Genomic DNA, 21368 nt, shown 5'->3' on the forward strand with positions numbered 1-21368 from the left:
CTTTTAAGCTTTTAATTAAGCAAATTTTAATTTTTGTACACAGCTTGGAATGATCTGTGTGTGTCCAATTCAAGTTGTGACGGAATTAGTTTTCATGTGTCTAAATCCATTTCTCAACTTAATCATCTATTAATTTATTTACCACTTGAAATCAGCGAATACAAGTATACTTAAAGGATTTCTAATATATTCACAGACATATTCAAAAGTCTCAAACCATAATATTCTTCCAATACAAACAGTTATTCACTATTTGGTAGAGCAAGCCAGCAAGGTCAACTGTCAAATTTGACACATTTTTTGATGATCTCACTGGGTAGCGTGCATTGTCTCTCTTTGGATCTCAATATTTTCCTGCTAGATGGCCAAGACCTAGTGTTTGGCAGTATAGTTTGACTTTGACATGCAAATGTATGACGTCACCATTTCAACCATCAACAAACGCATGGAACTAAAACAAAGCTTAATATAAAGGAAAAACTAAAGAGGTAACGAAATTATGAACAATGTTGGAATATACCGCGTTTACCCTACACCGGCCTACACCCTGACCCTACTGTCTAACTCACAGGCCATAAAAAGTAAAAACAAATAGCTAAATGTTACACTTGCAGCAAACATAGGCATTTTTGTATTTTGTTTCATTTACATTGGCTTTTGTCTGATTTTCCAGAATCAGAAAGTCCTTGAAGGCTTGACAACTTGACAAGTTGACAAGCCAGGAAAATGCCAGAATTTCAGAACTTCCTTATCACTTAGGTAGCTGGTAGCCTAATGTCTCTTCACTCTCTTGTTGTAGTTGTTGACATGTTGAGTTGTTGTCCTGCTCCTGCATAATTAAGTGTAAAAAAAAAAACAGTACAATTTTGCCATGGCCATACAACTTCTTAGTTCTCAAACACCAAAATTATGTGACTTTGGAAATTGGAGCTTCAGAGCTTGGGTTTCAAGTAAAAAAGTGGGCATCTACCTAGATTCTAGCCTTGCTATGAAAGTAATGAAACTGAATTAATTAAGAATTATGGGGATAATTTCCATACATAAGTCATAAATTATGAAATAAGGTATTTGGATTTAAAAAAAAAATATAAAATTTTAGCACAAAATTCTGATCTAGTTGGATCGAGCTTTAATTACTTAAATTCATTACATATGATGATATGGAGCTTTGCGAGATCATACACAAAGTACACACCATGCACTTTATTACCGATATTACGTACAACACTCGAACTCGATGAGCGGGCGGATGTCGGATGACAGCCTTACAGCTGACTCGCACCTGAAGGCTGTACGCTGTAGCGTGGCCGTGACGCGTGTAAGATGGTGTCATCAGCTACGGCACTAAGTCTGTAATGGAACGTGGATAACTTGTAATCCCTTAGTCTACTCCGCCCTTTAGCAGGCTTACGCACGGAAAGGAGGATGAAAGATATGCTGGTCTTGGGCTATGCTGGCCTCCGGCATGCATCCCGGATGCAATAGCAGCAATACCAAGGCCTATCTCTCTGTGTAACAACATTTCAGCAAACGAGCAGACGTCCGCAAAAAAAGCATGAGAATGTTGATATTTTTTTCCGGACTACTAACTTATTTTGAGGCTCAGCGTTCTTTCAGAATAATAAAAAATCTTTACATGTATAAAAATATTGAGGAAGAATGTTTTGATGCAACTTTTGCAGGTCGCTGCGAAGTTCTGGTTGTGCTGGCAGAAAACGAAACGTTTCGACCGAAATGTAACGATATTAATATTATACAATAAATTTAAAGCCATCATAGATTTTGGCGGGCCAATGAGGTTACAAAATGCCCTGAAAAGTCGAATTTGGTCGGAAAAGAGCACCGATTCGACACTTCAGCGAACTCTCCTGCGAGCTCGAATGCAAAAAATTCCCCCCGCAAACTACTGATATTATCTACTTATATTTCAAATTTGAATAAAATCTGTTCATAATTGAAGGAGTTATGAGTGCCAGAGTTGAAAATGAAGTTAGGTTTTGCATTCGAGCTCGCAGGCGAGTTCGCAGGCGAGTTCGCTGAAGTGTCGAATCGGTGAAAACAGCTCACCTGACAACATGGACTATGATGGCTCTAGTCGGTTGTCGCTGCCAAATGAATGATTGCTATCTCCAACAGCAAAACTGACATTTTTACACATTTTTACAAACTGAGAAATAATTTCATAATATATATTTCAATAATTATGTATCGTTGGCCTGGATTACATTTCAAAAGAGCAATGTCTCGTTTTCTTTGTTTCCTTATTATTGAAGTTGTTTTCGAAGGTCTTCCCTGTTTTCATCTATCAAGTCTGATGAATAAATACTCAGCAAGATCAGCAATATTGTTTAGTCTGTAAGCATCTAATAGGCCTTGTTACTTGAAATTAAAATCGAAATAATTTTAACCAAATATATGATGATTTAATGTTCCCTAATTTTTAAAAATAACTAAACGAAAGCAGAATTATTCTAGACTGAAAACTTTGCGGCAAACCAAACCGACTGTAAGCTGTGCTGAAATAGTCTATCATTAAATGTATAATTCTGGGTGATACTTTTTGCGTGTTTTCTCTCGTTTCACCAGCTTTGTAGAAGAAGTATTCAATTCTTACGGTTAACAATCATTACTCCGCGTTCAGCTTGAATTTTTGAATGTATGCTCATGGTTTTACCACAGTACGACCAGTAAACGAACAGTACTGCACAGTAAACGATATGCAATACTGTAAAGTAAACGAACAGTACTGTACAGTAAACGAACAGTACTGTACACTAACCGAACAGTATTGTACCGTAAACGAACAGTACTGTACTATTTAGTACTGTACAGTAAACGAACAGTACTGTATTTTCGAGTACTGTACAGTAAACGAACAGTACTGTACTGTCGAGTACTGTACAGTAAACGAACAGTACTGTACTGTCGAGTACTGTACAGTAAACGAACAGTACTGTACTGTCGAGTACTGTACTGTCGAGTACTATACTGTAAACGAACAGTACTGTACTGTCGAGTACTGTTCAGTAAACGAACAGTACTGTACTATCGAGTACTGTACAGTAAACGACCAATACTGTACTGTGTAGTACTATACAGTAAACGAACAGTACTGTACTGTCGAGTACTGTACAGTAAACAAACAGTACTGTACTATCGAGTACTGTACAGTAAGCGAACAGTACTGTACTGTCGAGCACTATACAGTAAACGAACAGTACTGTACTGTCGAGTACTGTACAGTAAACGAACAGTACTGTACTGTCGAGCACTGTACAGTAAACGAACAGTACTGTACCGTCGAGTACTATACAGTAAAGTAAACGAACAGTACTACTGTACTGTCGAGCACTATACAGTAAACGAACAGTACTGTACCGTCGAGTACTATACTGTAAACGAACAGTATGTACTGTCGAGTACTGTACAGTATACGAACTGTACTGTACTATCGAGTACTGTACAGTAAACGAAAGTACTGTACTGTCGAGCACTATACAGTAAACGAACAGTACAGTACTGTCGAGTACTGTACAGTAAACGAACAGTACTGCACTGTCGAGTACTATACAGTAAACGATCAATATTGTACTGTCGAGTACTGTACAGTAAACGAACAGTACTGTACTGTCCAGCTCGATGAACTGTCCCCGATTATTAGGATTCATATGTTTTCAAATCAATTGCAGGCAAAGAAATTCGCTAGGTAACATCCCTTATATTATAGTAATAATAATAGCGGTTTCAGCGTTCAGTAGGCCGTAGGCCTGTCGCCGATTCTTATAACATCGCAGAACATTCACAGCATTTTGCGGTCTCGAACTCGCAACTCACTGCTACAATTCTGCCGTGCTTAACCGCCCGGCCTCCTTGCCGATTCTGACTGGCGCACAGAGCTGTGATCGAACCCGCGCCTCTCTGCGCCAATCTTGATACTCTGAACTTTAATTAACCACGGGGCCACACTGCCTTCATATTACGAAGGAATAATTAACCTGTCCTTAATTCAGATACAATAATATGGCATGTATAGTATTAATGAACTATTAATGTGTCCTCAATTCAGAAACAATAATTATGGCATGTATAGTATTGATGAATCATTAATGTGTCCTTAATTCAGAAACAATAATATGGCATGTATAGTATTGATGAATCATTAATGTGTCCTTAATTCAAATGCCATAATATGGCATCTGAATTGCACACTCCTGCGGACTTCTAATTTATAACGTGGAGAATTGAGAGGCGAAATCTTATGGAACAGCCGGCTAAAAAGTGGACAAATTTAAGGGATGAGATTTGTCCATTTCGGAATTATCATGCAGGTTGATCAAAAATTTCCCCATATAATTGCATAAATAAATGTTTTAACAATCTAATATATCTGAGGAGTGTTTATTTTCCTCGTTAATGACAGCTTCCCCCTTCAATAAGGTTATGTTCATATGTTTACTTCACATTACATTGCTCAACGAGACAAAAATTCCGATACATAATTCGATGAATAATTTCAGTCGATAAATGTTTTTTTTTTTTTTGTAATGCGGTGCGTCCATGAATTAAAAATTGTACTCTTTAGGAAATAAATGTTCCTAAACAAGCATGAAACCTCATTTAATAAGTGCTCATAAGCTTACCAGGTACTAAAATTAAGCAACAGTTTGAAATTACAGTTGGAGATCAAGGGCTTGCTGTTGGCAAGTGGCAGTAATACATCGGATTTGCAAGCACTAATTAACGTATTTACCGCTCACAATATATGAAACATGCATACTTTTCTACGTAGACCTTGTTAACGGCATTGTCCTCGGTTAATTGAAATTGCATGCCGAAGGAAGCCTTTGGTTGAAGGTTGAACTTAACGGTTCTTCTATTGAATTGTATTTTTTGTGAGAGGCCACAAGCTTTGACTATGTTAACACTTAACATAATAAAGAAGGGCGTAGGAAGGGGCATGTAAACACAGCGTGTAACCTGTGTTGCTTAGCGACGCAGCGCCTACAACGACAGGTGTCCCGGTATTGCAGATCGACTCAGCCAAGGACAGTGAGGTGCTGAGTGAGGGTGTGGACCGGGCTAAAAACTCATCATGTGAGTGAGACTGTCGTATTCTCAGGCAATGAGAGAGGCAGTGTTCCATGTTTGTCACATTCGCAGAATTATTAATGACTTCATAAGCAAAACAGACCCTATAAAGCTATGACTTTTCAAGACGTTCTATCAATCGGGGATGTTGAGCTAACATTTGTGAACAATCTTGAATTGGCACCGCTTCGATTGATATTTTTTGTGACGAGTGACTCCAACCTAAAATGTTTTCTGATATTAATAAACAGACTTAATACTTTTAGCATCGTGGCGACTCTATAATTAAAGAAGCATCAAGGTTTGGCTCAATTGTTTCCTAGTTTTTGAAGCAAGTGTCGCATAAAGTGGAACAACAATGACGTCATCTCTCCTTGAGGTCATTTTCGTAAAATGCTCAACGCCACGTGACGTCATTGACGCCAATGCGCAACTTCACTTTACGTCGATGGCTCAATTTCACTTTACGTCGATGGCTCAACTTCACTTTACGTTGATGGCTCAACTGCACTCTACGCCGATGGCTCAACTACACTTAACGTCAATGGCTCAACTTCAACCAACGAAACTGACTCAACGTCACTTAGTGAGACCAACTCTTGAGTGGAATTGAGACCGAGTGAAGATGGACACATCGCGTGTAATGGATGCCTTCCAAGGTGAGAACCAAACTACCTGGCAATATAGCATCACACATTAACAATCTAATTTTCAACACGTTAGCTTTTGATAATCAGTTAACACTCACCATAGTATTGGTGGATATTTTAATTAAACAGCTGATAACTGTCAGTCACGTATAGTTTACCATGCATGAATATCCTACTATTATCGTACACCAGCATAAAGCTACCTACATGTTGTCGTTCACTATGCAAAAAGCTATGTTTTATAGTTCACCATGCTTATTGCTTACGGCTATGTTCTACTTCCAGTAATTTAATATTCACGGCATTCTGTGTATTGATGACAATCTTAATGACTCTTCATGAGAAGATATCTGGGCAAGTCGAATCACCGAAAAATAGTTTAAACATTAACAGTTTCGAAGCTTGCTTTTAAACTTGTTTTCTTTATGGCGAGTCCAGCAATTTATTATCAACAATCAAACCCCCCTCCCTTTTAATGCATTCAGTTAAGACATAGAGATTAATTAAGGCATAAAGCCTAAAATTTATAAAAAAAATCCTAATACTATTGCACGAACCTTCAGATTTCATATCACCAAGATTACCTAAAATCCCAAGAATTTTTACATTAGTATTACCCTCAAAATATTTTCTTTGAGTTACGTACAAAGAAAATTTCTCAGTTTACTACCTAACTCAAGTTCGTGAATGCCTGCAATAAATCGGTGAGGGAATTAATGTTTCAAGAGTAACAATAAAAAATATAACTCAGTACTCACTGCAGTGAGTGAAAGAGAGCGCATTTTCTCGTCGACGGAAACGTGGTCACGGACGGACGGATGGACGGACAGACAGACAGACAGACGGACGGACATGACGAGCACAATAGCTCCTTTTTTCCATAAATTAGAAAATGCGCTAAAAATGTAATGATCCATCAATATTTACAGTTCATTTAAAAATCCTGGGATGTATTTATATTGTATGTTAAATGCAATGATAGTGAATATATGAAAATGAAATATAACGAAAAACTATAAACAAACATCATTATTTGACTTGATGTGCTCTCTGTCAATATAGGGTGCGTTTGATTGATAATCAACACTTATATTTAAATCCAAGATTCCAAGTCCGAAACACACGTGGCTAACTGTCTTAATTGTTGTCATTAACAGGCCGCAGCAGTGTTGCGTGCGAGTGTAATATCATGCACAAATTGAAGGGAGTTGCGCGAAACCTCGATAATCGGAATACAATAACCAATGACAATTGATTCCATCTGTAGCATTTGCTTTGTCAGTACATGGGGGGCAGATCTTGCGCACTTGCTAGGCTCGCTAGCTCCAGTTGCAACGTCTATAACGTCGCTTAATTAATCGTGTAGTACTTTATTTATCCGCATTAGGCCTAAATAAACTCATTACAAAAATCTCATTGAATTTGTTCATATGGGCTAGAGAATAGGTAGGGAGAGATGTGTTAATGACGCATTGATAGATTGAGTGCATTGATAAAACAATGAATGGGTGAGTGGAGTGGGTAAAGCTTGATAGGATGAGTATTGGTAACTAATTAGTAAGGTCAGTGGAGTATAGGAGAAGGATACATAGGGTGAGCGCAGTAGGAAGCGTTTGCGGGACTGCAACATGACATCCTTCAAAAAGCTGTCCCATGCCACGCTACTCACCATACTCGGTGAGTGACTGCACAGTGTTTGTGCCCACGGTCTGTGATGAGCATTTTTGGCGATGAATGGTAGGTGAACATTTGTAGTAGGAATGTTATTGCGGTAGTAGGAATGTTATTAACATTAACGCAATGCAACATGGCTAATGAATATTTCACTGCGGCAGTAATGTTATTTATCCATAAATCTCCATCAATTCATATATTCTAAATTTCTTGCAATATTTTCAACAATTAAAATAGTTCTACATCAACAATAGCCGTCTCCGACAATTATATACTCAAATAATTTCAGTAACATCTAGCAATTTCTATCCTCTTGCTATTTTAACATATCTTATCTTATAACTGATCTTTCATAACATAACATAGTGATGTCGGCGCTGAAGAGTAGGCCTGATGTGACCTGTCGCCGATTCTTTTCCTTTTCGTGCCTTGTTCACAGAAGATCTAAAACCGCGTCATTTGACCGGATCTTTTCAAGACTGACGATAGTTTGAAGTAGCTACTAGACTTCCATCGGGTTCGATAAGGAGCTAGGCATTTCAAGTCTGAACATATATTTTTCCATAGCTTTATCTAGTCTGTTCTTGAACGCGTTCATACTCGGAGCGAGCGCCAACGATGCTATCATGCAGGGAGGCTGTTCCACATGTCGGTGATTAGGAGCGAGAAGAAATTTTGTCGCGTGGAGAAGTTACAGCGAAGTTTTTTTTAGCTTATAGCCGTGGCCTCTGGTCTTGGTTCTTGTTTCAAATTCTAGTAATCCTTCGGGGACCTTGTATAGACCATGAGTATACTTGTATACTTCAATGAGGTCCCCACGCAGACGTCGATAACTGAGGCTTGGAAGCTTCATAATCTTTAATCTTTTTTCATAGGACTTGCCCGTCAAGCCTGGAATTATCCTTGTTGCCCTTCTTTAAACATTCTCCACAAAATTTTGTCCTTTTCAAATCTCAATGACCTCACAACGTTTCCAAACTCTAGATTCGGGCGAACGACAGCAACGAACAACTGCTTCATCACTTCTGCATCTAGGAACTCGTAAGAGCGTCTGATTAGTCCAAGAATTTTGTTGGATGCACTAGCTTTCGTTTCAACATGTTTACAAAATTTCAGCTCCTTTTCGACATAAACTCCGAGATCTCTTTCCACACTAACCATGTCCCTAACCATGTTGTAACCATGTCTTCTCATACTGTAATCTTGCTGTTCATTGTTCTTCCCGAGGTGTGAAGTACTTTACACTTGTCAGCAATAAACCGCAACTGCCACGTATCAGCCCACTTAACTAAACTGTCAAGGACATCTTGTAATTGCGCTATATTTGACGCATCCTTCATTGTATTATAAACTTTTGTGTCGTCGACATACATGGAGCACACGCTGGAGACTGCTTCTGGCAAATCGTTTATAAAAGCAACTAACAAAATAGGCACATGAACGCTTCCTTGTGGTACGCCACTGCGCACTGATGCCCAGTCTGAAACGCGCACTGATGCCCAGTCTGACACGGTTCCGTTGATACTGACACGTTGTCGTCTACCTACTGGAAAATCTCTGATCCATTGGAGTACGTTTCCCTCAATTCTCAAAGACTTCACTTATTTATTTGACGCATCCTTAACTGTATTATAAACTTTTGTGTCGTCGGCATACATGGAGCACACGCTGGACACTACTTCTGGCAGATCGTTTATAAACGCAACGAATAGAATAGGCCCGAGAACGCTTCCTTGTGGCACGCCACTGCGCACTGATGCCCAGTCTGAAACGGTTCCGTTAATACTGACACGTTATCGTCTACCTACTGGAAAATCTCTGATCCACTGGAGTACGTTTCCCTCAATTCCCAAAGACTTCACTTTACGCAACAGCCGCTCATGCGGAACACTGTCAAGTGCTTTGGCAAAATCGAGGTACAATGCATCCACTGGCTCCCTTTCGTCCTGCGCAGGCGAGTCCAATCTTTCAACGTAGACTGTATATGACAAATCAATAAGTCATATTTCAATAATTATTTCAGTCAATACCTTTATATTGAAATTTAATTTAAATATGAAATTAATTAAAATTTAAGTTCCATATTTTTTTACCAGTATTGTTAATATATAACCCATATACGCATATAACTCATATACGCATGTGATTCATATACGCATGTAACTCTTATACGCATGTAATTAATATACGCATATATCTCATATACGCATATAACTCATATACGCATGTAATTCATATACGCATATAACTCATATACGCATAGAATTCACATACGCATGTAACTCATATACGCATATAACTCGCATACGCTTATAACTCATATACGCATAGAATTCATTTACGCATGTAACTCATATACGCATATAACTCGTATACGCATATAACCCATATACGCCTATAAGTCATTTATACGCATCTAACTCATATCGATGCGTTCACTCACGGGAAGAAAAATTCGTGAAATTTCCAATGAATGTCGGTAAACACGATAATTTTCACTGATCTTATACAGGTTTTTATTTATGCGTTCTTCCATCGACCAGAACCAGTAATACAATGTCTTGATAGGACTGTATATCAATGATATACTGTTTACAGTCATGCGGTGTATTTCTATATTATAGATCAATATTCCAGCAGAAAAGTCAGTATACTTTAATGATGTTGCGATTATAATGTTAATATTAATTACAATTATTAAATGAAACAGAACAATATTAATTTTGTGAAGTTTCCGCAATATCATTCGTTTCGTAAAACAAATGTAGATCGAATTCGTAAACAAAATTTTGCTCACAATGTCGCTTCTTTATAAAGTCTACGGTAAAAGCTCCTGATATTTGATCATTCATATAATGAAGGCTTCATTCACTATCGTGGACCTTTGAAGAGGACCCTTATGAGTCTCTTACAAAATAATACTATATTGTGTATTGAACACGCATAATTGAAATTATTGCGTCTCTAATGAATATGCGAAGTTTGAGCACATATACAGTATTCACAGGAAGGTGAAGCGTGTCAGCTAGAACATAAAATGTGATGTGCTCCATATTATTAAGCGCAACTTAAGGCAATTTAAAACTAGAAAATCACCATTAAGTAATGTTCACATGAAACTACGCTCATCATATTTTCTAGATCGGCTATTGTATTTGATTAATGATGTTCATGTCCTTGGAGTGGGAGGATTATTGACGTAGAAAAGAGCCGATGCTTTGCTGCGTCCTGCAGACTGTACAGTACACTGAAGCTGGCGCCATCACTGATGTTGCTCCTGCTCCTCCGCCACGTTGCGTTACGTTAGTGTGCATCTTACCGTCGTAGGAGGAGGTTAGCGGTGTCACCGACCACACACGCTGGTTACGTTCCCTATTTTATCGCTGGAGTGCTCCACACAAGTCGAGCCTATAGAGGGAAAATATTGAACTAATGGAAATTTTATGAATTGTAAACGTTCTTCATATAAAACTGGCTAGGTCGAATATATAGTTTTGCGTAACTTGACCGGCATCACTGGAGATGAATCCTTGGCGGGGCAGCATGTCGTCCGAAGGAAACAACCTCTGCTTTCGTGGCGACATCGACAACGCTTGAGATAGAAGGTGGGAAGACATGTTTACAATGTCTGCCGATTATTGTCTGGTCTACCATAAACTTAAGTTACTCTCGATAGGCTTCGATTCTCCGTCAAAATGACGTTTAAGGAAACATCATGTGCCGCAATTAACTCCTGATTGTTAGATGGTCTGCTTTGGCTAAATGTCTATTTTTTGTTCATGGATTTTTTATCATTGGCAGGTTCAGTTATAACACTGCTGTTTATTTTCCGAATACGTAGAGACGGAGTTAGTATAATAATATTCTTCCAGCAGGTCGGGAATCTTACGATGTCGTCGCCCCACTGCTTCTCTCGACGATTAATGAATATTTTTGCTACGATCCCTGCCTATTATGGTAGCATGGAGATTACCGTAAAACTTAAAATACTAGTTTTCATACAGTCTCTGTTGGGATATCGCTTTTATACACAGCGCTCTGTACTCTGGACGCTGCTGGCTCGAAATTTGTCACGGATGAGCGATGTTCTTCGCTAACTGTTCGCGATCTGCCAGATACTGACATCCAAATCTGTTTACACAAAAAAATGATAAATAAATAAAATAAAAAAAGGGCCGCCTGAATTCATTATTTTTTCTGCAAACTTGTAATTGGCGGTAGAACATTTCAATTAATAATAATTTTCATTCGAAAAATCACATTAGGTTCAAATTTTCTTCTGGTTATGGAAAAATTGGCAAATTTGGCCGAGAGAAGGTCAACTCGGTCAGTGAACTCGGAGCCTCAAGCCGTTGCCGAGGACTCGGTCCCAAACACCTTTAAACCCATGCATCTGGTCCAAAAGCTTGAGAAAACATCTTGTTTGCCGGTGTTTATTGTAAAATACTGGGAAAAAGTTGGATTGCTTGCAATTTTTAAAAAATATTTTCAAAATTATTAAAAAAATAGTTGCTTGAGAAAACGCCTGTTTCACGGTGGATTAGAAAAAAATTGCTGGTGAAAGGGTGCTTTCTTAATCGATTTGTCGGAAGATATTGCTATCCAGTCTAGTTTATTGCTTATGCAATTTTCTGTTTTCAACTCTTTAAATTTTATATCAAAGTAGTTGTAAAAATATTGATTTTATTTACCGCAAACAATTTTTTACCTTAACTCTAAGCTTTAACCTCCAGCGTGATGAGAAATTATCAGAATTCTTTTAACATATGTAGGCTCAGCCTCAACGAAAGGAATTAACATCCGATATCGTTATTAGAGTAGATTCCTTAGGTGTAATTTTATTAGAGTGAACTGCAACGAAGTACTCTACGGAAATTGCTCCCAGTATATACAGTATACTGCTCTCAGTATATATAGTATATTGCTCCCAGTAAATACAGTATATCTCGATACTTTTCTTCCACCAACAAAACGACTCTTGTTGCTCGGCAACGAGGCTTGGTTTCAATTTTTTGGTCTCTTCAACGGTTTCGATAACAGTAACGTACCTACACTGTTTTCTCTGCATTGTGATTTAGGATCAATTTATCCATAGTTGCAAGGCTTTCTTTGCCTGTGAACTGTTGAACTCTGGCATCAAACGTTTCATATAACTTTTGTTGCAATTCATTTAAGCATCAATTAACCTAACATTCTTATTATCAAATTTCATTTTTATACCGCGTACCCGCTCACACTCTCCTCGAGGTCGACGGGTGGCCTTTGATGTGTCAAACTGACCTATATCAATCATCTGGCATTCAGGTGGCGAACGGTGTCCTTATAATATAGGTCAATAATTTGCCTTCGGGTGTTAACAGTTGTAAGCTGGTGTGTTATTTACGTGGCCTTTAGGGGGGTGATAGTGTAAACATATGTCAATATTTTTTAGACTTGTCAATCGTATGACCTGCGGGGGTGATAGTTGCCTGGTAACTTGTCAGTAATATGCACTGTTGCGTGGTAACTTGTCAGTAATATGCTATGCAAGCACAAGAATGCACTTTATAGCCTACAGTAAAATCATGTGCATCTTGCGCCAGCGCAATGCGTATTCATCTCCTCGATTTTGCCGAGTACACTGGCGGATGCTGCCTAGCATGCAACATCCGCTGGCGATATTCTGCTAGAACAGTATAGGTACTCTATAATGTATACTGTAACAGTGTACTGCATGCTTTAATAGTATACTGTATTCCGCATGTTGTAGAAATATAATATATGCTGGATGCAGTAGGAGTATATTCTTTACTGCATGCTGCAACAGTATACTGTATACTGCATGCTGTAACATGTAATTACGCTATACTGCATGCTGTAGCAGTAATTACAGTACCTATGCTACATGCTGCCTTCTGTAAGAGTTTTTTCCACAACTTTAGCAGGTGCTAATAGCAGATGCTTCAATTTTTGTTGCCAGCTGCAGCAGTACGTAGCGTTTTACAGCTGTATATTATATCCTGTCTGAAAATGTAGCGGTTGCTTCTTACAGCTGCACCGATAGCTTATCGGCAGAGAAGCATGCAGTTGCTCTTTTCAGCCGCTTTTTTTTACAGCTGAAGCGGTTGACATCGCGTGTTCATGCCGCGGCATCTTTTTGGGCATCTCGTGTTGACGCCGCTTGTTGACGTTTTGAATGACATTGTTGATTTATTGATTGCAGCATAATCGATCATGTTAACGGAATAAACAAAGCGTAGCACAACACAAAAGACTATAGCGCTACAACGCAACGCGCGTTTATGTCAACACAAAACACTAACGCTACAACGCAACTCGTGGTTATGTCAACACAAAACACTAACGCTACAACGCAACTCGTGGTTATGTCAACACAAAACACTAACGCTACAACGCAACGCGTGGTTANATCATCAAATGGTATCTGCATGACATGGTGCTGCCGTATCATCAAATGGTATCTGCATGACATGGTGCTGCCGTATCATCAAATGGTATCTGCATAACATGGTGCTGCCGTATCATCAAATGGTATCTGCATAACATGGTGCTGCTGCACCATCAAATATACATGTATTTGTTGCAGAAGCAAGCTGCAAATAAAGAAGTTTTTTTGGGCGCAAAGACTCGATGATGTTTGGCGGGGTTGAATATTGGCCAATATTTTACTTATTACTTAGAACTTCAACGATATAGTGGAAACCAGGAAAACACTTGAAAGCGCTCTGAAAAATAGTTGAAAGGGATAAAGATCATGAGAGCACATCTGCGAGACTAATGTAAAAAGAGATATTAGTGATGGAAAGATGAGAGAAGTAGGAACTGTTAAGGTAATTAAAACATTCATCATTCCTATATATATTTCGATTCAATTGCGCGCTCTGAATTAATTCAGACTTGCGTCTGCACTCAAAGTAACTATAGTGGTTCATTTCTAAAAAATACATATTATTACTCACACGACCTGTTATGGGTACTTCTGGATTTGGTTGGGTAAATAGGAAAAGGGGGTAAATAATGCCACGTTTTTCACACCAAATCCCATTATGTTCGAGATTTTGTACAGCTTCGTAGGGTCTCCACGCAGTGAGTCTCACAAAGAAATAAAAACAAAACGTTCTCAATAGTTAAGTTTCGTTACACTTCAGTTATTGTATAGATGAACGAAACTAGACGAGTACCTGACATTTACCGGCTTGGGAAAGAGGTTCTGTATCTTTTGTCCATTTAAATTGAATACTTTTTAAACTTTGACATATCGCATTTATGGAATTTTTTCACCTTCCATGATATGCATTCTGAATTCGAATTCATTCGTTATAAATATCAACTGAATGAGTTTCCGTCGTGTCTTTTAATACTCAATTTTTATAGATGGATTTTCTTAATCTGTTATTGAGGTTGATAGTATAGGAAAATAATTTTTAGTACTTCACCCTACTTATGTAGCTCGTCTGAAACAATGTTGAAGAACTGAAAATCTTATTTCTGAAATGTTTTCCGAATCCTAATTTTTATTTTTCGGTTTTGAAGAATTTCAAATTGGCTCCCTCTACAGATGTAAGGATATTATTTCTGTCCGGATACGGTATTCCCAGGTTTATGAATAGAGTTGTGCGCGTTTCGCACCGCCAATCGTCGGAATGACGTCGCGTGAATTCTGCAGGATTTTTCGTTTGGATCTGCGACTTTCTTATCTTTCTCAGCCTGCTGTGCGCCTTCATGCTGAATAAGTTGACGTGACTGTGCCTGAGAGCGAGTTTAAGATGCTCGGTTCCACCTCTGATGTTTCGGATTTCTGCATTCTGGATTCGCTGCAGATTTTCAAACGGAAATATTGTATTAATAACGCGTAGAATTATTTTCCTCTTGAAATTTTAAATCGATATTTTTTATGTTTCATTATCGTTCTCTCGTTGCGCTGCAGGTTTTAATCCTTCTCGTGTGGATCTTGATTTCTCTTTTGATTGTACTCATTTTCGATAAATTTTTTTTAACTGATGGTGGAGCTGGTATCTGGAGCGTTTTAAATTATAGTATGGTGAATTTACTAGAGGTTTTCTTTGCTTTGAAATGTTGATGTTAATTAATTATTTCATGCAACATGCTCAGTTTGGGTGATGCATAGTTTCTAAAGTTCTTGGCGTGCGTCATACCGGGCGAAATATCAAGCTAAGCGTCACGCTCTGATGGCCCAGCGTCCTCAGAACCGCATGACGACAGGTTCCGACTGCGTCAGCTGCCAATTATTGACTTTTGATGACGACATCATGACGACATCAAACCGGCATTTTAACGCAGCATGACATTGTGATGACGTCGGCATGACGGCACGAATAGGAGTTGACGGGCGTATGTGTTATAGTGTAAAAGGGTATTGTGTGTGGGCGAGGCTGTGAATGTATGGTTGCGAGGAACATGTATAACGTGCAGATGAGTCAGAGAAAGCTGAAACTTCCAGAAAATTATATTATGATGCTCGAAAAGTTCGAAGCGTGTCTTAGAATATCACCCCAGGTTGCACCGACAGCAATTACTTATTTCAAAATTTTGATAAGCACATGTAGTTGCTGAACGAGATGCCGTAGACGACACCGCGTGTGGAACCTTAACTCCAACGAGCTCTTGTAGGTATCAACCAAGCACCTCTCAAGATTCTAAAGAGTACGAAACAATCGCAGGCATGAAGGTCACACTAATTGTCATCGTGGAAGTCGCTGCTATCAAGTAGTAATTACCATAGTACGACCAACGCTTTGAGGTAGCAGTCTTGACAACTTAGAGAAGAAATTTTCCGTTCGATTAAGTCATCCATATTGAATGTCGTTGAATTGGCAGTTTTTATGTGTCAAGAGAATGGCAAGCACACCTGCTGCCTCGACCTTCGCTCTTACAAAAAGAGCGATGAAATATTCACCCAGGGATGACCTCGTGTCTTGCTCGTGGCTGTGACCACTACAGGTATACGCATATCCTCTGGTGAAGACATGGTAATTCTTATCAAATATATCCCGCTAACTCTCATAGAGGAGAGGAATTCTGAGACTGTATCGCTGCACGTGTTTTGGCAGTGTCTTGCTGTGATTTGAAAGGATCTCGTGATATTTTGAAAGTGTCTTACAATGTTCTCAAAGTATTTCGCTGTATTGTTAAAGCGTCTTGAGGTTTTGAATGTGTCTCGTTGTTTTGCAAGTATCTCGCAATGTTCTGAGAGTATTTCGTGATATTCTGAAAGTGTTTCGCTGTATTCTGAACGTGTCTCCCGGTTTTGAAAGTATCTCGCTGTATTATTAATTAATGAGTCTCGTCATGTTCTTGAAGTGTCTATAACAGCGAGATAAAGAGTAAGGAAGGCTCGAGTCATAATGCAGTATTAGAATTAATTTGAACTACTCCACTAAGTTAACTGAGATTACCTTAGTTTATTCATTACCAAGACGAAGGTGGTAATCTTCATTATTATTACTATCGTTCTGCATCATGATCAAATGAAATGAAATCCATGCTCTAAGAAATAGCATTGTGCGTCGTCCCCTGCGAATTGTAGGATCACTTCGTGACAAGATGTTTGCATTTTCCATTTGTATTGACAAGCGCCAAATTGTGCAATCTATTCTTGAATAATTTATTTGAGTCACTTGCCACGCGTCACTTTCTTAGCGTTCATAGTCGCACCAGCGCCAAAAGCTCGGGCCTTGATTGCTTCGCAATTGGTAATAATTACCTTAAAAAGCTCACAGTACAAAATAATTTAGTCAAGGTAGCCAATTTATGATAATCGTCTCCGCGCCATACCATATGATTAGCGTCAAGACTAGTGGTGGAACAAAGGGAATAAGTTCAAACGAACAAAAGCTACGCAACATGCCGTAGGGCGGAGGCTGCATGCGTGTACGCTAGTTATTTATTAATACGCTTTGTATTAATTTAATTTAATTATTTCACACTTCTGTGATTTTTATAAATATCCTCACTGTCCTTCTTTGTGTATAAAGTCTGTCTTACTTTGAAATTAGACTCGTGTGTTTATGAAGAAATAACAGATAAATAATATTATCCCATAAGTGACTTGCTGTTCCAACATTCATAAGAAATTTTAGATACTTAAGCCTCGTTAATTTTCATCATCCGCGTCAGTTCATCATCCGCAAGGTAAGTTAGTTCTTTGGTGAGAAGGCCATCGGAGAAGAGTGGCTCTGCCGTGCCTGGTGGCAAGTTCATTGTGCCGGACACATGGCTTCAAAGTAGTACCTGAAAATGTAACTTCTAAGTGCCAGAAACTGTGACTTTTAAGTGTCCGAAACTGTGACTTCTAAGTGTCAGAAACTGTGACTTCTAAGTGCCAGAAACTTTGACTTCTAAGTGCCAGAAACTGTGACTACTAAGTGCCAGAAACTGTGACTTCTAGGTGCCAGAAACTGTTACTTCTAAGTGCCGATTACTGTGTTTTTAGGGCTAGTGACAATAAGTTAAATTCATCCATGCATCTACTGTCTATAACTCCGTAGTTTGATGCTATCAGGAAAAAATATTGTTGGCCAAGGTTATTGCATGCGTAAAAAGGTCTTAATTGCGTTGAAATTCCTAATTGTTAACTATGATTTGCTCTGCAAACGTAAGAGGTCGAGCCTCCAATTGTCCTTGTCAAGCGACCTCTGAACCTCACTGCAGTGAATAATGTAATCCTTTGTAGTGAATAGAGTGAAGAATGTAGTTAGTAATACGAGATGGACGCAACTAATGTACCATGTACTCTACATTGTGCAGCACATGCTCCTCCCATTGTGCGTTAATTTGTGCCCAACTCTTATAGGTAACTAAGAAGTAAGAAGTACGTGCAGTCATATTTTAGGATTAGGCTCGTTAGCACCACTGACATTGCAGGAACTGCGTTTGCCAACTTGAACTAAAAGTTAGGTGTGAGCCCACAGCAACAGAATTGCAAAACCTTGGCCAAAAATTAAGCGGAGCGAAAAGAGCAACATAAGATGTACACGTGAACGAACCGTTTGACATTTATCATCAGTGGAAAGTTAGTGTTGCGGTCATTTAATTATTTATTTCTTGGTAAAAATAAACGATAAAAGCAAATGTGACGCCTTTCCTGCCGAAGCTAATTTCATGAATTCTTGAAAATATTGGAATCCATTGGAAGTGCGATCTTAGCCTTGAAAAAATATTGTGTCCGAAAATGAATATCCAGCGTTGATTTCTTCAGCAGATGGTAAACTTAGTTGATTCTTGGATTATTTGTTGCCCATGCTGCTGGATAATAAAGTTATTTTGATTTCCAGAGGTGAAATTATAGGTAAAAACGGATAATTTTCCGCTGTATTCGTATCTCGTTGCATTGCGGGACAATTATCAGTGATGGCAGCGACGGTGCATTGAACTTTCAATACTCCTAAGCCTCGACAGAATTATACACTTGTACCTCCTCAAGACAACACGGCGTTTATTTCCAAGCAATTAATGGTTATTCTTATAACTCGTACTTGAGTAAAGATGCTTTAAATCATGTAACACTATCCGTTTCGTTAGAATCTGTTCATCCTTGAATCTACTGAGAGTAACTCTGGAATTAAAATGCCATAAAAAGAAATATTGTTGGCCAAGGTTGTCGTATGCCTAGTAAAATGCCTTAATTGCGTTGAAATTCCACAACACTCGCTACTATCGGCACTTCAGAACGTACGTCACACGTATAGATCGGAATCTTGTGCGTCACGTGAAGCAGTTTGGACGAGTGTTGCCACTCATGCGCGCTTCGACAAAACCTTCGAACTTTTCAAAGGCTAAACATCGACGCGCTATATTGGCACCTCCCGGCATCCATGCGTGGGGCCAGACCTCCTGAAATATTCCTACCTCTCGTCGGTCGTTTGTGGGAGGCACCTACTCATCGATTGTGCCCAGAAGCTGCGCCTCAATAATGCTTGCTTCGGCCCGTATCGGTTCAGCGCACTTGACACATGGGTTCGTTATACTGATGAATCCATGTTGGCTTTCCTGTCGAGCAAGCGGCATTGTGTGGTAGTCCCTTGTCATGTATGGATTTCCTTAATGAAGCCTTCTTTGTTATAACTGACGTACGGGTTCGAAGCGTGGCTTGTTCATTTATTTGAATGATAGAAGCGACCTTCACTAGTACTTTTTATTGAATTATTCCCTCTGAAGGGCTTATTGTCGGGGACATATGACGTGCAATTATGTTGAAGTTCTAATGCCAGTATTGACTTTTCAGGCGATCACACTACAAGTTCGCCTGAACCTTCAGGCGGTCGCCCTGGCAGTCCACCTGAACCTCATAGCCCTGCTTCTTCAGTCTCTAGATTTCCAGCACCTGAAAATCGTGACATAACCGCCGCGGGTTTCGAAAATTCGACTCAAGAACTCAAGGTTCCCCGTTTGGTTGGCACATTATTTCAACGGAACGAAATCGAGTCGCCTGAAAATGAACTTATAGAAAAGGTTGAAGACGAGACCACGTCTCGCAGTAGTGACACTTGTGTGTACGTAAGCTCTGACGAAACTAAAACTCCGGAGCCAAGCTCACCATATACCAGTCACTTCACAACTTACAGGAGAGAATCTCCCAGTCTCAGTCATCTGAAAGATCGTTCCCTCCACCAAACCTCAGATACTTGTGATTCTCCTGCCATTTTCACAGCCGACACTCCTGTTTCCAATTGCCAGAACTTCTTCGAAGTTTCGAATCCTGGTTTCAAGGATCCATCATCGCCCTCGACAGAACCTACAACGATCATAGGTGACTCAGGCACGCCCCGGGTGTCTGCCCCCAGCAGCCTCCTGGTCAGAGGCAACTCGACTGGCCTCCTCAGGGCAGAGCCGGGGTCGCGGCGGGGCAGTCAGAGCCCCACGGCGGCCCTGACGGCTGCCCAGGGACAGGACCTGCTGATTCCACCTGCTGTTCATTCTCCTACGAGCCGCGAATCCCAGATCTCCGGTCGCCAGGACGTACAGGTAAATGTGCGGTTCTCTTTGATAAAACTTAGGAAATTACTCACTCGCTAACAACGTATGATTCTTCTACATTCAACTTGAGCTGTACATCCACTGATAAAACTGGAGCTGTCGGCCATATTTTCTCTAGGACACTGACCTTTTTATATATATACGTAGACACAAATATCATGTGATGCTGTAGGCAAGAGATCAACGCTGTTTGACGTTTTCAACGCTGATGACGTGGCTTTCCGGTCGTAGAACATGGTATTCAAACTGCCCTACTCTTCAGGATGGTCGAGCGCCCCTCCTGAAGGACGAGTCGCCTGAACGACACAGTCGCTCTCGCCATCGTACTTCGGCCAGCATGTGGGCCTCCAGCATACGAGGCGGGCGGGTGAGTGGTGGTGGGCGTGTGGGCCTCCAGCATACGAGGCGGGCGGGTGAGTGGTGGTGGGCGTGTGGGCACACAGAACAAGCAGTGGGCAGGTGGGCAAAGGGTGGGCCGCTGTCACCACCACAGTGGTTGCAGTTTTGCTAATCACCACCACTATCACACACTTACTGCTAACCACCACAACCAAATGTTGACGATGGTTGTGATGGAAACACGCTGGTAAGTGACCAGTGGGTGTGGTGGTGTTGTGATGCAGAAGTTCATGTTTCAGTGAGCTCAATACGAAGACAAGGGAATATGCTTAACATTCAATATAACTGATACTGACGCCGTGATGTTAACTGACGTACGTATTAGAGCGCCTGGTCTACTAGACCTGTCATATGAATGTACAATTAATTCAACGATGATATGAGGTCTGTAACGATGACGAGTGGTAGTGCATGACCTATTTGCTATACTATATTCTGAGCTCATGGAATGAGCTCTGAACTGAGCAATATACATTTGAATTTATATACGTGCGTACTTAAAACAGTTACAACGCAACGAGCGAGTAATATTTCTTCCCATTTGTCTTTAGAAGTGGAATG

At 39.8% G+C, this 21368-nt stretch overlaps 1 protein-coding gene across 1 annotated transcript in view; it reads left to right on the forward strand.

Moving 5' to 3' along the window:
• Positions 1-5194: 5194 nt before the first annotated feature.
• LOC108680164 (anoctamin-4) overlaps positions 5195-21368 on the forward strand; it is a 47350-nt gene continuing 31176 nt past the window's right edge. The window contains exons 1-3 of the mRNA XM_047880635.1: positions 5195-5747; positions 19657-20396; positions 20671-20775. Coding sequence (XP_047736591.1) covers positions 5714-5747; positions 19657-20396; positions 20671-20775 — 879 coding nt within the window. The 5' untranslated portion in view covers positions 5195-5713. The remainder of the gene's footprint in view (positions 5748-19656; positions 20397-20670; positions 20776-21368) is intronic.

The sequence above is a fragment of the Hyalella azteca genome, unplaced genomic scaffold, assembly GCF_000764305.2.
Source record: "Hyalella azteca isolate HAZT.00-mixed unplaced genomic scaffold, Hazt_2.0.2 contig663, whole genome shotgun sequence".
In the NCBI taxonomy this organism is placed as follows: Eukaryota; Metazoa; Arthropoda; class Malacostraca; order Amphipoda; family Hyalellidae; genus Hyalella; species Hyalella azteca.